General features: G+C 47.9%; 1 protein-coding gene across 1 annotated transcript in view; it reads right to left on the bottom strand.

Moving 5' to 3' along the window:
• The window catches only part of COL4A1 (collagen type IV alpha 1 chain), a 129,840-nt gene that overhangs the window by 68,695 nt on the left and 44,791 nt on the right, over nucleotides 1-16,354 (bottom strand). The window contains exon 2 of the mRNA XM_059377883.1: nucleotides 4,538-4,597. Within this exon, the coding sequence (XP_059233866.1) occupies nucleotides 4,538-4,597 (60 nt within the window). The remainder of the gene's footprint in view (nucleotides 1-4,537; nucleotides 4,598-16,354) is intronic.

A 16,354-nucleotide genomic window follows, 5' to 3' on the forward strand; every position in this document is an offset into this window, starting at 1 on the left:
AACCAGCTGACAGAGCAGCCGCCGCCCAGCATAAGCCGGGAAAAGAGCATCCCACGGCAAGAGTGACATGAACATCCTCCTAGATTTCCAGGGCCCAAAACAGAGCCACTTCCAGACTGGCCAGACTTCTCCACCCTTCCAAATCAGATAAGGCACACATTCTAGACAAAAACAAATTCCATTTTCAAAGTCCTCTGCTTTGCAAGCGATCTGGGACTGGCCTATCTGACCACTGAGCAGCCCTGTGTGGACCCCACATGCAGAGCAGACCGCACACTCAGCAGTAATGGCAGAGTGAGCTTCTCCCCAACACCGCTGGCAAGGATCAGGGTACCAGCAAGTTCAAGTACACTGAGGCTATGAGATACCCACGCAGTTCTCGTTATGTAATAGAAATACTGTAATTCTGTCTAACACAGACTGCTCCCAAGACCCTGGCTGGCAATGTCCCTTCCCAGAGTCACTTTGTTAGGGCCTTTTCTAGGATACACTGACCACGAGAGCCGTTTTCTGGGATTCATGGGCCGAAATCCTGTGTGCATCCTTCTGCCCGTGAGAGACAGGTGATCCTACCCTACACCCAAGCAAGTCGGGGGCCATTAGTGGACACCTAGTACGCCCGCACCCTACTTCGTCCCTCATCTCCCGGGCTCCGGCCCTCGGGCCACTCCTCTGTCGGGACAACCGTAGCATTTGTTCTTTCTACTGTTTCTCCTGCAGTGCCATCATTTGCTCCTGATTAGCTTTGTTATTCACTTCAGAGGCAGACCTCTCCCCTCTCTGGTTTAACTTGGAGCTCCTTGTTTTGAACGCCGCAGAACAGAATGCTAGCTTTCCAATAGCGTGGGCTCCCATGGTGAAAATACCTCAAGGACCTCTTACATAAAGTCCATTTTGGCAAAATGTAAATGGCCAATTCCCAAGCATACAGCGGCAACTCTTGGGAACGGGGTGCCTCTCCTACTATCTCACATAACCCGAGAAAATCAGGTTATCCAGCAAAAGAAGAGCTTAACTTTTGGCTATTTCTGCGTAAGCAAGCATTCAGAACGCTAATCAGTTTAAGTAGATAACATTCCCAACAGTGCTGAGGTCCCGGGAAGAACACAAAGTCACTGTGCACAAACCAAGTTAATTACCTAAGAGAAAACATCTGAAGATGGGAGCGCCAGCCAGGGAAGTGGGAAAACAAACAATTCTGCCAGGACCTGAAGTCCTGTGAAGGCCTCAGGAGTTGAACTGCTGGACTGTGAGCAAGACCCCCAGGGCTAGATCGATAACTATGGGATTGCAACCCGACCTCAGACCTGCTGCATTAACACTTCCTTCTATCTGGAGAACAGAGGGCATTCCTCTCCTGACATCTCCATGGAAAACAGGACTTCGCCAAAAGAGACCTGGCAGCAGATCCTGGAGACATTCCAGTGTCGGTCGGTGGATCCCAGCAGCCAATCGGTGAGAGGGTCCCTCAAGGAGATGTGGAAAGACATGTCTCAGAAACCAGGATTTCCACATTTCTGAGGCGGCTGACCCTCTGTCCCACTTAGGTAACTCCAACTCTTTCTGAGTTACGTGGCTCTGGTTAGCCCACTTTTAAAAAGAGGTCAAAATTCACTTAACTTGTAGACACTGAAGAAGAGCAGAATAACTCCTGGAGAACCACAGACGCCCAGCAGGAGCTCGAACGCAGGCCTGGAACCCGAACCACCAGGCTGGGCTTCCCTGGTTCACTGTGCACTGGCACCTGACCAGCAGCGTGCCCAGGCCTCGCTCAGAGAATGGGGGGCAGTGGAGAAGGACCCGTTTCCCTCACGGATGTGCCGGCCGAGAATAAATGTGTCTGTTCTCTGACCTGGGGACGAGAGGGGCCCCTGCATCTGAAATCCCAGCTCAGCTGTGCTCCACTCTCTCGGCCCTCACGCTGATTATTTTAACATCAGTTCCAAGACAATTCATGGAAATTTAAAATGTCCTCTATCCGTGGGGTGAAGGACCTCTTCCTTGGTCACGCATGCTGTGTGAACCATGGGACCTAAGATATGTCTGCTTAAGAGGAGAAGACAGGTCTTCATTTCTTGTTGAAAGGACATAATACTAAACCATTTGGCTATTCCCCTAGATTTCAAGAGGCCTTCTGAATCCATTTGACAATTACAGTCTTTGAAAACACAAATTCAGAAGGGCTTAACCCACAGCTTACAGGTAGTTTATTTTAAATAATCTTTCTTTCAGAGTAATGTCGAAAATCCAAAGTGGGTGGAGACTGGGTGCTGAGAATGCAGGGTCAGCCCGGAAAGGTCATGGAAGGCCTGGATCCCGGATGTCTGGTCTGCTTGCTGGGAAATCTTCTGGAGGCTTAGCAAGGGAGAGAGCAGAATTCTACTCCTTCCACCCAATCCCAACAAGAGCACCAGGGCTTTCCAATTTCAAGGCTCAGGTTGGCTGGTCACACAGTGTGAGGCTGGCCCCAGCCCTCATCCCAAGGAAGGAGCACTATCTAGTGGTGTGTCTTTGTCCTCAACACTCCCTAGACCTTCAACACTCCCTAGACCTTCCAGTACCCAAGGGGAGGCTGGCCCTACAGCACGGTTCCTGGTCAAGAGAATCACACCTGGCCTCACCTGAGCACACCGGACACCACAAGTGTTTCCTCAATGCTCAGTTTGAAAAGAAATGTTTTCGGACCTTCCTTCTGCTGGTGCAGTTGGGTGTAGATGATGCCCAGGACTGAGATGTGGCCCTGCCTCCTCTAGCGATATTTGAACCAAGGCCCTGACTAGCCGTCCTCAGGGCATGTTAAACTTGGCCAAAAATACCTGGGAAATCTACCTGGTTACATATTAACGGGTGGATTTGGGGTAAAAATGAAAATGAAGCAGGCTAGAACGCACACACACAGAACAGGAAGTCTGAAAAACCAGAGCCATGGGGGGGATGCCACCAAGGTCTGCAGCTGCTGGACGGCGGGGGGTGGAGGGGAGCCCGGAAAGTCATCAGAACGGACCGTGTTCTCTTTGAGAGTGAGTCACACGACCCCTGTCCCCCCGAGCCCTGATGCCTTCAGTTACAAGAAAAACACAGCGGTGTTGACACAGGCCTTCATTTCCCATTTGTTGACACAGGTCCTACTTTTTATAGTTTCAAGAATTTCTGTGTTAGCTCAGTGTGCCGATGTGTATAACTCAAGTTAGACCAAAAGGGGTGTGGGGAGACTGGGGTGTTTCTACACTTGCCTCTACTGTAACGTCAGTCCTCGGAGTGCGCAGGGGAACTAGCCGGGAAAACTCGCCAAATAGGAAGACGAACAGAACGTGAAAGTGAATTAGAGCTGACACGGCCGGTAAGGAGAGACGCCAGTGTATTTTCACGTACTGCATTTATTCCGAAACGATCTGGGTAATACTGGTGTCACCAACTAGGAGCATATCTTTTTAAAAAAATAATGTTCGTACCTTTTAGCAAGAGGCTAAAAGAAAAACAGAACAAAAACAACACATATTCTGCGCAGACTTCTCTGAATTTCAGGAGTGAGTCTGAGACCTGATGGGCCTCCAGCAGGCCATGAGCAAAGGAAGGAGCATCCTGGCCAGGCGGACCCCTCCATGCCTGGAGAGCAGGGATCTCCCCTACCCCCACCTGCCTCGCCCCACCCTGCAACAGCCCAGCCGGACTGGCTACCAGGCTGTGCCCTCTCACTACCATACCTGGTTTCTGGGGCCTCTCCAGGCAATTTCGGGATCCTGCACTGTCACTGGGGAAAACCAGGCAGGCACTCGCTCCCTCCAATGAAAATGATTTATCCAGACCCATGGGTCTCAAACAGGAGCGGGGAGCACTCGCTTAGAAAAAAAATATTTTAATTTGACATTTGGGGAACAAGAACTATTTACTATTTTCATAAATAAATCTGGACAAGTGCGTTAAGGATTAAAAATTGGTTAAAAATACTAATTTGAGGGGCGCCTCAGTGGCGTAGTGGTTAAAGCCTCTGCCTTCAGCTCAGGTCACGATCTCAGGCTCCTGGGATTGAGTCCCGCATCGAGCTCTCTGCTCAGCAGGGAGCCTGCTTCCCCCTCTCTGTCTCTGCCTACTTCTGTCAAATAAATAAATAAAATCTTTTAAAAAAATACTAATTTGAATAAAGGCCCTCATGTGCAATAGAAACTTTTCATTTTTTTGAGAAAAATGCTTAGTTTTATTCTGACCCATGGATTCCAAGGAATACTATTGGTCCAACAGATTTTCTGCCAATACACATGTCCCTTCTTGAGTCAAAAAAGAAAACAGACGAAATCCCTTTTTTTACATTAATTGCCACAAATTATCAGTGTCTTTGGGAAACCACTGTTGAGATTTCCTAGACACCACATTAAGCCTGGTTTTGCCTCTGTATATCACTCTGATGAAATTATTAAAATGGTATAAGGCATTAGCACAAATGGCTGATTATTGGGTTAGAGTTGATGCTGTTTCTAATGATTTCCATATTAATGGCAATTCAGAACGAACTGTTACAACTTGAGCTTTGGCCACTTACCTTCTGTCCCTTCACTCCATGACAGTCACACTTCCCACAGCCAGAGCCGGCACAACCACCCTGGAAGGAAGAAAAAACATCTTTAAATAGAAGAACTCTTGCAAATTGAGGTCGCTTTTTGAATTGAAATGATTTGGGCATCTTCACCCATTTATGAGAGATGTCCCACCCTATTATTATGAGCAAGACCTTAAAATATGAGACCCGGATTTGCTCTAATGAGGTTATCACATACATGCCCCGTGGCTCCTCTCTCTTGCCCTACCAGAGGAAACAGCAAGCCGGGAGGAGAACAAATCAAAGCGTCGCTTGGTCCACAAAGGGAAGGCCATCATTTATACTTTTTGAAATTGGCTCCCTAGAGATGATTCTAATAGGACATCAACTGTATTTGTAAGGCTGTGATTCTGATTTAGGACTTTCAGACCTGAGACCAGGGAAACTGAGGGCCTAGGAGAGCAGAGTCCATGCTTTGTCCCTTGAATTCCCAAGGACACAGAAGCATGCAACAAACATGTGTGCAAAGAAGAAATAAATGAAGGAGCTGATGTTAAGCCCAACCTTAAAGAACGGATTTTTCATTCAGTTAAAGCTTGAATGAAAAGAACCCAAGCATGTAATAAAATCTGGAGAAAAGGAACATTCTCCAGAATAGATCACATGTTAGGCCACAAAACCAGCTCCAAAAAATTCAAGGTCGAAGTCATACTATGCCTCTTTACTGATCACAATGCCATGCAACTAGAAATCAACCACAAGAGAAAATCTGAAAGAGCACAGATACATGGACGTTAAATAACCTGCTACTGAACAATAAATGGGTCAACCAAGAAATCAAAGAAGAAATTAAAAACTATAAGGAAACAAATGAAAACGAAAACACAATGGCCCAAAATCTCGGGTGCACCAAAAGCAGTTCTAAGAGAGAGATTAAGAGCAACATATGCCTATCTCAAAAAGTGAGAAAAATCTCAAATAAAAAACCTGGCCTTACACCTGAAGGAGCTAGAAGAAGAAGAAAAAACAAAACCTAAGGTCAGCAGAAGGAAGGAAATTATAATAAAGATCAGAACAGAAATAAATGATATAGAAATTAAAATCTAATAGAACAGATCAATGAAACCAGGAGCTGCTTCTTTGAAAAGATCAACAAAACTGATAAACCTCTAGCCAGACTCCTTTTAAAAAAAAGAAAGAGAAAGAGGGAGTGGGAGTGGGAAGACCCAAATAAGCAAAATTACTAATAAAAGAAGAGAAATAACAACCAACATCACAGAAATACAATAAACACAGTATTATGAAAACCTGTATGCCAACAATTCAGACAACTTAGAAGAAATGGATAAATTCCTAGAAACATACAATCTACCAAAACTGAAGCAAGAAGAAATAGAAAATTTGAACAGGCCAATACTAGTAATGAAATCAGTAAAACAACAACAAAAACCCTCCAAGCAAACAAATGTCCAGGACCAGATGGTTCAAAGGCAAATTCTACCAAATGTTTAAAGAGTTAATACCTGTTCTTCTCAAACTATTCCAGTAAATATAAGAGGAAGGAAAATTTCCAAATTCATTCCAATGAGGCCAGCAACACCCTGATACCAAAACCACATTAAGACATCTCAAAAGAAGAGATAACTACAGACCAATATCCATAATGAACATGGATGCAAAAATCTCAACAAAATATCAGCAAACCAAATCCAACAATACATTAAAAAGATCATTCAACACAATCAGTAGCATTTATTCCTATGATGCAAGGGTGGTTCAATACTCGCAAATCAATCAACATGATACAACACATCAACAAGAGAAAGGATGAAAACCATATGATCATTTCAACAGATGCAGAAAAAGCACTTCACAAAGTACTACATCCATTCATAATAAAAACCCTCAACAAAGTAGGTCTAGAGGGAACATACCCAACATAATAAAGGCCATATATGGAAAACCCACAGCCAACACCATACTCAGTAGGGGAAAACTGAGAGCTTTCCTCCTAAGGTCAGGAACAAGACAGGGATGTCCACTCTCACCACTTTCATTCAACATAGTACTGGAAGCCCTAGCCACAGCAACAGACAATATTGAGAAATAAAGAACATCCAGATTGGTAAGGAAGAAATAGAACTGTCACTACTTGCAGATGACATTATACTATATAAAGAAAACCCTAAAGCCTTCACCAAAAAAACTACTAGAACTGATAAATAAATTCAGTGAAGTCTCGGGATACAAAGTCAAGGAACAAAAATCTGTTGAATTCCTATATACTAATAATGACACAGCAGAAAGGGAAATTAAGAAAATAATCCCATTTACAATTATACCAAAAACAATAAAATATCTACAAATAAACTTAACCAGAGGTGAAAAACCTATTATCTAAAAACTATAAAACACTGATGAAAGAGGAAAGAAAAAAACCCACTGATGTAAGAAATTCAAGATGACACAAGAAATGGAAAGACATTCCATGCCCATGCACTGGAAGAACAAATATTATTACAATACCATACTACCCAAAGCAATCTATATATTCAGTGCAATCCTTATCATAATACCAATAGCATTTTTTCACAGAACTAGAACAAACAATCCTAAAAGTTATATGAAACCACAAAAGACCTTAAATAACCAAAGCAATCTTGAAAAAGAAAAATAGACTGGAGGTATCACAATTCCAGACTTCAAGTTATATTATGAAACAGTAGTAATCAAAACAGTATGATATTGGCATAGAAACAGACACATAGATCAATGGCATAGAATAGAAAGCCCAGAAATAAACCCACAATTACATGGTCAATTGAACTTTGACAACGGAGGAATGGCTATACAATGGAAAAAGACATTCTCTTCAACAAATGGTGTTGGGAAGCCACATGCAAAAGAATGCAGCTGAACCACACTTTCTTACACCATACACAAAAATAACTCAAAATGGATTAAAGACCTAAATGTGAGACCTGAAACCATAAAAGTCCTAGAAGTGAGCATAGGCAGTAACTTCTCTGATATTGGCTGTAGCAATATCTTTCTAGCTCTCTCTCCTGAAGCAAGGGAAATACAAGCAAGAATAAACTGTTGGGACAGTTGCACAGTGAAGGAAACAATCAACAAAACTAAAGGGCAACATACTGAATGGGAGAAGGTATTTGCGAATGATATATCCGATAAAGGATTAGTATACAGAATATATAAAGAACTGATTCAACTCAGCACCCAAAAAATAAATGACCCAATTAAAAAAAAATGGGCAGAAGATATGAACAGACATTTCTCTGAAGAAGACATCCAGATGGCCAAAGGACAGATGAAAAGATGCTCAGCGCCATTCATCATCAGGTAAATGCACATCAAAACTGTAATGAGGCATCACCTCACCTGTCCGAATGGCTAAAATCAAAACACAAGAAACAACAAGCGTTGGGAGAATGTTGAGAAAAAGGAGCCCTCGTGCTCTGTTGGTGGGAATGAAGACTGGTGCAGCCCCTTTGGAATGCAGTATGGAGGGTCCTCAAAAAGTTAAAACTCAAACTACCCTATGATCCACCAACTGCACTTCTGCACCAACTGCACTTCATTATCCAAAAAATACAAAAACACTCATTCAAAGGGACATGTGCACCCCAATGTTTATAGCAGCCTTATTTACAACAGCCAAGCTATGGAGACAGCCCAAGTGTCCATCGATAGATGAGGAGATAGAGAAGATCCAAGATACACATACCACGGAATCGTACTCAGCCATAAGAAAGAAGGACATCTTGCCATTTGCAGTGATGCAGCCGGAGCTAGGACAACGCTAAGTGAAACAGGTCAGTCAGAGAAAGCCAAATACCATATAATTCCACGGAATTTAAGAAATTAATGAGCAAAAGGAAGAGAGAGAGAGAGAGAAACCAAGAATCAGACTCTTAACTATAGAGAACACACTGATGGTTACAAGAGGGGAAGTGGGTGGGGGCATGGGGATTAAGCACTCATCATGATGAAAAAAATGAAACAATATAAAGTAGCATCCTGTTAAAATAATAAACAAACAAATAAATAAAGAGCTGGGGAGGAAGGGAACTAATGTGTTCAGAAGTCCACCAGGTGCTACAAACAACCACCTCTCGTGCTGTCTGACCAGCTAACAGCCATACTGAGGTACATGCTACCATGCCCATTTCACAGATGTGAAATCTGACTTTGGATGTTCAATATAACACACTAAGACAAGGTTGACGCCAACTTCCATGATGTAAAACTGCCAGCACATTAAAAGGTCAAAGTAGGATGATGCCTATGTACAGTTACAATTTTCTTAGACCCAAATTTTACATGAAGACAGACACAGGGGTCGTAGACAGAATATAAGGGGTCGTGACAAGGAGAAAGTGAGTGAATGAGCTTTATTAGAGGCTGTGTATCTGGTGTGAGATAAAATGTGTAACACTATGAATGGTACAGTCATCACGTGCAGTCTGTTTTTTTTAACAATATCATCAAGCCTTAGCCTCGCTGCCATGGAGATCTTCTGCAGAAAACAACGGCATCTGGAGATATTTACTACATAAAGTGAAAATCTGAACAAGTGCCTCCAAGACAGTGAGCTGTTATTAATTTTATATTTTGGAAATGGGGACAGTTGACAACAGTCCAAATAGAGATGATGGCTCTGTTTCTTTCCCTCGCTCCCACTGGGGGCAACTTCAGCAAGCCATCTCATAACCTCCTAACTAAATCAAGCCCTGTGCCCAGTTTTGCTTCACCATCTGGGTTTTGGTGACCACTGAGAGTTTTCCCAAGAGGGAGGTCAAAATCTTAAGCCTGTGCTCCGGGAGGTTCATCCAAAATACGAAAGCCAAGTACTCAGTGACCCAAGAACCATACCCCAATCATCACCATCTCCGGCCTCATCCCCCCCGAGGGCTGGCTGCGCCCCACTTGGGCTCCCACAAGGGTGGGTGATATGCCTCTATTAAGACACCCGTCCAGTGCTTCACACAGCCTTTCCTTGGGTGCACACCCCCCCCCCCAGGGACCCTGAGAGCACTTGGGGCCAGCCCAGAGTCCCACCACGTGTGATACGGATCGCACCTCATCTGACAGAGCGGAGGCTGGAAGAGCTGCGCTGGGAAATAAAGCAGGGCACTCAGGAAACGAGGATTCGTCATCAACCGTGAAGACCTACGGGAGCTCCAGGGTGGTTCAAGCATTAATCAACAGACGTCTTAGAATAGTGGAAACAGCAATGGCTCCCCGGCCACTGGTGGCCGTTCAACCAGCCTGAACAGCAAGTGTGCAGAATGCTCCAGCCACACCGGGAGGGCAGCTCCCAACAGACGACTGCCTTACCTACGTTACCAGTCCAGACAGGAGACTGCGGCCAACTATGGGCCTGGCCGGGGAAGTGGGGGCTCCTGGAGCTGCTGGGTGGGCCCCCAGACCAGGAAAACCTGGCGGGCGAGGCATCCCAGTCCCTGGGGCTCTGGGTCAGGCCACCCCTTGGCCCAGCCCTACAGCTCTCCTCCTGCTCCTGAGTCAGGTTCAGGAACACGCCTCTGCTCTTTCAACTCTGCTAAACCCCATCCCACTCCTACAGATGCCAGAAGGAAAAATCAACCAGGCTAAGACTCATTTATCTGGTAGGAAAGAAACGTCCACCTACCACCCAGGCTCAGCTGGCCAGAACCCAAGAACAGCCTGAAGCAGGACGGGCTCGTCTACTCGCCTACAGTACAGGTCAGTAAGGTTTCTTCTAAACTCCAGGGCAGGCTGAGAATCACATAATTGAAGCTCAAAATGGCTACTTGGTGATTCTGGGTTTTCTCTTTGAAATGCTGATTAAAATCTCAAAAGCTTATCTCCATTCAATTTGAGGGAAGTTATAAACATGAATTTCCTGGAGCCGTTCCCTTCAGCTCTCAGCAAATGCTTTCATTGCAAGGGACACCAGATAAGAGGTGACAGGGCCATGGCTGTGGATGTTGGGGTCAAGTCACTTCTTGTGCCTTTGCGACAGAAACCCACCGCACATGCGTGCGTAACAAATGGCCAGTTTTATCTCAGGCAAGGCTGCAGATCGTGGCCAACTTTGGGAGCCATCTGGGGTGACAGATCAAGGACTAGGGCCTTCATTACAGGCTCTGTCGTAGAAATAAAAGACCCTCACCCTGCCCCCACCAGCTTCTAGTGTATATCAAGCAAAAATATTTTTTTAAAAGTCCCAAACAAAAGACATTCATGGCTCCTTATCTGCTTTATTCTTGTAGGAAATTGTATTACCAATTCTGGCCCAATAAGACAATTCCAAAGAATTGATCATTCTAATAATATCTAAATTATGGTCTGCTTTTCAGAACTAAGGGCATTTTTAAACCATGATTTCTGTTTCACATTCTGGGTGGCCTAGCATTTTACGTAAATGGGGGGAAAAAAACCTCATTTTTAGACTAACAAAAATCATAAGATGCATGTTTACTTTGCTAAATAATATCTATTTTGCTTTCTTTAGAAGTTCTTATTTATTTAAGTAATCTCTACACCCAACGTGAGGCTTAAACTCACGACCCTGAGATCAAGAGTCACACTCTCCTCTGACTGAGCAGGCCAGGGGCTCCTGAAGTCTCTCTACCCTGGTCCTTAGCGTCGCTGTCCTGTCATGGCCCGTACAGGCCTTTGAGTTGTGATTCAAGGGGCACCGCTGAAAAGGACCCCAGTGGAGCTCGAAGGCTCCCTTTCCGCCGGGTATCATGCACAACTCTGGAAGAGCTAATTGACTTGGTTCACGTCAGGAGCCTTAAGTGATGCACATCTCAACTCTTCACCGTGAACTGCTAAGTTTCAAAGGATCCACGAACAACACGTGACTCAGATTCAAAATGTCACCGGTGACCTCACACGGTAAAGACGACATCACAAGTGACACAATTTCCCGAGAAACTAAATTCTGCCTCTGGACCTCCCAGTGGAAGAAAAAGAGGAGCAGGGTCGTCAGACTCCGGCAGTCCCCACGGGCCACACATCTGAGATAGCTGCGGAGGGCTACTCATTCTTCCCAGCATCTGGAACATTCTGGGCCCCATTAACCAGCTCTCATGCAGCTGTTCCAGATTCTAGAACAGGAAGAATTTGTCCATTCGGTGAAGGACTCATCCTACTTCCTGCCTTTCCCCTCCCTGGAGGACTCCAAGAACCTAAAGCAGAGCCTGAGCACTCCTCCCGAACAACAAGGTCACGGCCCAGGAAGCTGGTCACAGAGATGTCCTCCATGTGAAACGGGGCGTGTAGCTGAAGACCCCAAAGGTGAAACTTGGTCTCTCTTGTAGAAGTGGGCTATCCATGGTCAACACCAGTGGGGTCCCCAGACCGTGGGGAGAAGAGAACCCCAGACAGCTCTCAGCGGAAGAACATCATGTCTACACCCCAGCGCTGCAGAAGCACCAAATGAGAACCACGTCTCTCCTGATGGTCCTTCTAGCCTCTCCCCACAGACCCTACAGCCACTGACCCACCACGAGAGTGCAAGAGGCTGCCTCCAGTGGAGGAAAATCCATCATTAGCTCTCCGGGAAGTGTGGCGGAGGCACAGGTCCACACCAACTCCCCGAGCTACTTTAAGCAAAAACTAACATGACCATGTGAAGGGAGTGCCAAAGGTCCAACAAAGCAGCCCCTACAACAAGTGTCATTTCCAGTCTGTTCCGGCCTCTTTGTACTTTTCAGGACCTGACAAAATAATGAATATTATACACATTTTCTTCCATGCCCCTACTTAAGACTTCCGGAGAGTCAAACCGTCAGCATTAATGCTGTAAAGTACGTTAAGCTCTAAAAATTCCCAGAGATTTAGGATATGCCGAACGAGTGCCAAAGAAGGAAGGGGAATGACGGGGGTCAGTGACTCGAAAGGCAGCCTATTTCCGGTCTTCCTCTGGTCTCCAGACCAACAGGAGCTCTTCTCAACAACCTTCAAGTGAGTGCTCCGTGTGGGAACACAGGAAGGGGGTTGGCACGCTAATTCTTGAGGAGAGAGCCCTTTTACTTCACCAAAGGATGCCAAGTGCTGTGCCCTCTGCGTGTGTGTGCCTGCGAGTGTGTGTGGGGAGTGCGGGTGCGCGCACAGGAGCCCACACGCAGGCCGTCCCGTGCTAACCTGCCAACTGGGACACGTCTCCTGCAGGAAGCCTCATCTGCAAGGAGCAGAGCGGTGAAGGCTCGATTTCCTGACTTTCCTCCGCTTTTGATGGAAGGTGGAGCATTAACATTGCTGCTTTAACAATTTTTATGTGTTTCACATCCCACCAAATAGGGACATGTGGAGGCCTGCCAAGTCTGAATAGCTTATCTTTCACATTCCTTTGTGCATTCCCCATGCTATGCAAAATGTCAAAATAGTTTTCTGGTGATACAACCATCCCAGTTTTCTTCCTGGTTGTAGTACTTCTTCAGGGAATCTTTGGGATAATTACCAGCTCAAGAAATATGTGGAGACAGAGGACTGTTTCAGGGCTACTTGGGTAGAAATAAAATGTGTGAAGGAACCAAACATGGAGCTTCCTTCCAGAGGCGCAGCCCCCGCCCCCACCCAGTGGGTCTGTCAAGTGGGACAGACACTGGACAGCCTCTGGGCAGCATCTCGGGGGTTTTCTGAGCCGAGCACATGTCTGCCGTGCGTCCCACAGGTGTGCGTGTGTGTCACTGGGCCATCACCGGAGACGCGCTTGCGCACCGTCACTGCTGCCACCACCTTGATTAAACACTGGTGTGAGCCACACGCCACCAGAGCTCCGTCTTCCCGATTCCAGTTTCATTTCATGTCATTCCCGGACCAGGGTTGCTACGGTGCATCACAGAGGTCGACCCCAAGGAAAGCGCGGAGAGCTCTCACGCTTTCTGTGGGGTCTCAAACATCATGAAGAGAGAGAGTGTAATAAATATTAGCATCTCCTAACTCCACCCGCCCCCGTTTGTGATTTTTAACTCGTACATGCTCTTTTTGGCCATTCTCGTCTTAAATGTTTGTTTCCTGCCACGAGGTTCTGCGCGGTGCGTCCCCACACCTCCACACGCCGTCACTGCCCGAGACGACCGCCCGGCAAGAATCTTAAAACTTAAAGCTGAAAAGCCGGCGCCGTCCGGTCCCCCTGCACCGACTCTGAGAACAGGTGCCACTATCCAGGGTGAGAGAGGTCAGAGGCCGGGACCGGAGGGGGCTGATCCCTGCTTGACGAGGGCAGTGGCTACACGGGTGGGGGTTTCCATTCACAAAAATCTGCTGAGCTTTGAACTTACAATTTTCACTCTTCGTCATACATCGGTAACAGAAAACAAAGCACATCCAGGAAGGTTCCTAGCAGGACTACACACCATGGCCCAGACAGCACGGAGGAACGGACGGACACATATTCACGGAGCAGAGCCTTGTGCCCACTGAGGGTGGGCAACCCCAGCACGGTCATGTGTTACACACACACACACACACACACACACACACACACGACCCTGTGCAGCCCAAAGCCAGGCACAACAGGGCAAGCTGGCTGCCTCTGTCTGTACAAAGCTGGAAACTATTGGCTAACCTCGAGGGCTGTCAGTGAGGGGAAGGGGGACCGGGGCGTTTCCAAGCTTCTGTTAGGTGGGTGTGTTCTGTTTGTGCAAAAGGCATTGAGCTGTGTCTCTCTGACTTTACACACTTCTTTAATAAAATCTATCCCTCAGGAAGTGTGCACTGAATTTAAAAATTATTAGCAAAATAGAGGCCAGATGTTGCATTTCTTAAAAGCTTACATTTGTGCACCATTTCGGAACTCCCGGAACTGTGCCTGGCATTATGGACATAAGGGCATGAACCTCCAAGGAGCTCACCGTCCTTGGGCTCTGTCTGTGTCGGTCTAATTACTATCATCACCATCTTGTTCTGATAAATATTAGGGATGTGAAGCTCATTCTCCACTGTGAACCCAATGGAAAGGAGAATTTAGCTCAATAAAATAACATTTCTGCTCTGTTCAATCATGGGAAACATGGAAACTAAATATCCTTACTACTTTTTGGACTTAGGAAAGATTTCTGTTCTCATTTGAAAACAACCCCAAGTGTTGATACATTCTTGGCAAGAAAGCAAATTAGCATGAAACCTTTGAGAACCGATCTGAACTTGGGACGTGAGCATCTCTGACTAAGCATGGTGCGTGGGAGGCAGGGCCAGAGCCACAGGCCCGCGGGGGGCTCCCAGTGAACCCCACGCTCAGAGGAAGTGAGGGTGTCTGCCCGGCTTGCCCGCCCAGCAGCACGGGACCGTGGCTCTGCTCTCTGTCCGCCCACCGGACGGCCTGTGTGTCTCCAAAAGCCTTTTCTGCCCTTCCCCCCACACAGCGGGGGCGGATGTGAAGTGTCCCGGCCCGGGGAACGGAATGGGCCAGAGGGAGCGGCTGGGGCCAGCACTTCACCTCCAGGCCAGTCTTGTCCAGCTGCAAGCAGATGTGACTATAATTAGCTGCCCCGTGACAGTGGCTCAGATGTCTCCGTGTGAAACGAGTTGGTGGGCCAGCGTGTCCGCAGGGACGCATGGGTGGGTGAGGCTGGCGCGGAGGTCCGCGAGGCCAGGCTCCCGGGGCTGCCCTCTCTCTGGCCTGTCGCACGAATGCAGGGGAGTTGATCTGGGCAAAGCGTCCAGCCCCGGGGCCCTCCCACTGAGATGCTCCTCGAATGTTTCTCCAGAGCAAGAGGCTGCCCTGGGTGAAGGCGTGGACTTGGGGGCTCTTCAGCCCCAGATGAAGCACATCTCCTAATTTCGGAGGGGAAACCCTCCACCAAGAAAATCCTTGCCCTTGGCGACCGTCCCCAAGTTCCCCAAGCCCCTTCAGCGCAGGGCAGCGTCCCCCCAGCGGCCGCGGCCTCTTCTTCCCTGCCGGTGTCCCCTCGGCACCCTTCTGCCCTGCAGAGGCTCCCCAGAAGGCAGAGAGGAGTCTCCAGCCACTCTCAAAGGACAGCGCATTCTACCTGGTCAGGCCAGAAAAAAAAAAAAAGTGGGACCATTTTCTCCAACCTTGGAAGAGCGCGCAGGGCTCTGGAGGGCGGGTCGGGGAAGCTCTTCTGGCCCTTCTCCTTTCTCATCTCTCCTCTCCCTGTGGCTCCCCAGTACAGCTGGACTGGACTGCTTCCACGCCCCGGCCCAGCCACTGCCCGCCAGGCCCCCCTCGAGTTCTTCCTTCTGCACCCCAGGGCCAGCCCACACGGCGGGGGAGGGGAGAGCAGCACGCGGGCCAGAGCCGCCCATTCATTCCCCTGCTCGCTGCCCCGTGTGACTTCTCCTCTACCCGACGGGCGATGGGAGGGGAGCGCCCGCTGTGCCCAGACACCAAGAGCGGGCGCTGAGCAGGACAGCAAGCAGCAGGGGCCGAAGGCAGCACGTCCCCCGAAAGAGCTGAGCGGCGTCCCACAGACACAGAGGGACCCTGTCCAAGCATGTGGCGATGGCTGAGCGGGTCCCTGCTGGGTGCCAGCCTGCGGCCGGGTTGGGAGGGAGCGTTGCTGGGAACAAAGAGGCAAATGGGAGATGAATTAAGAGCAGGTGCGGGACGAGAGCTGCGGCACAGGACGGACACTGCGGTCATCGAGACAGAGCCGCAAACACATTTCAAAGGAAGTGACAGGGGAGATGGACTCTGCTGGGAAGGAAGCAGAACGAGGGAGAGCTGGTGGGGACATGGTCGGGGGTGGGGGCCGGTGCCAGTGGGAAGGCGACAGGTGAGACCGTGCACTCCTGAAGTGGCGGGCAGCCGGATTCAGAGGTCCTGGCCACGTGGTCTGAGCG

This window comes from Mustela nigripes, chromosome 15 (genome assembly GCF_022355385.1).
Source record: "Mustela nigripes isolate SB6536 chromosome 15, MUSNIG.SB6536, whole genome shotgun sequence".
NCBI classification, from domain to species: domain Eukaryota; kingdom Metazoa; phylum Chordata; class Mammalia; order Carnivora; family Mustelidae; genus Mustela; species Mustela nigripes.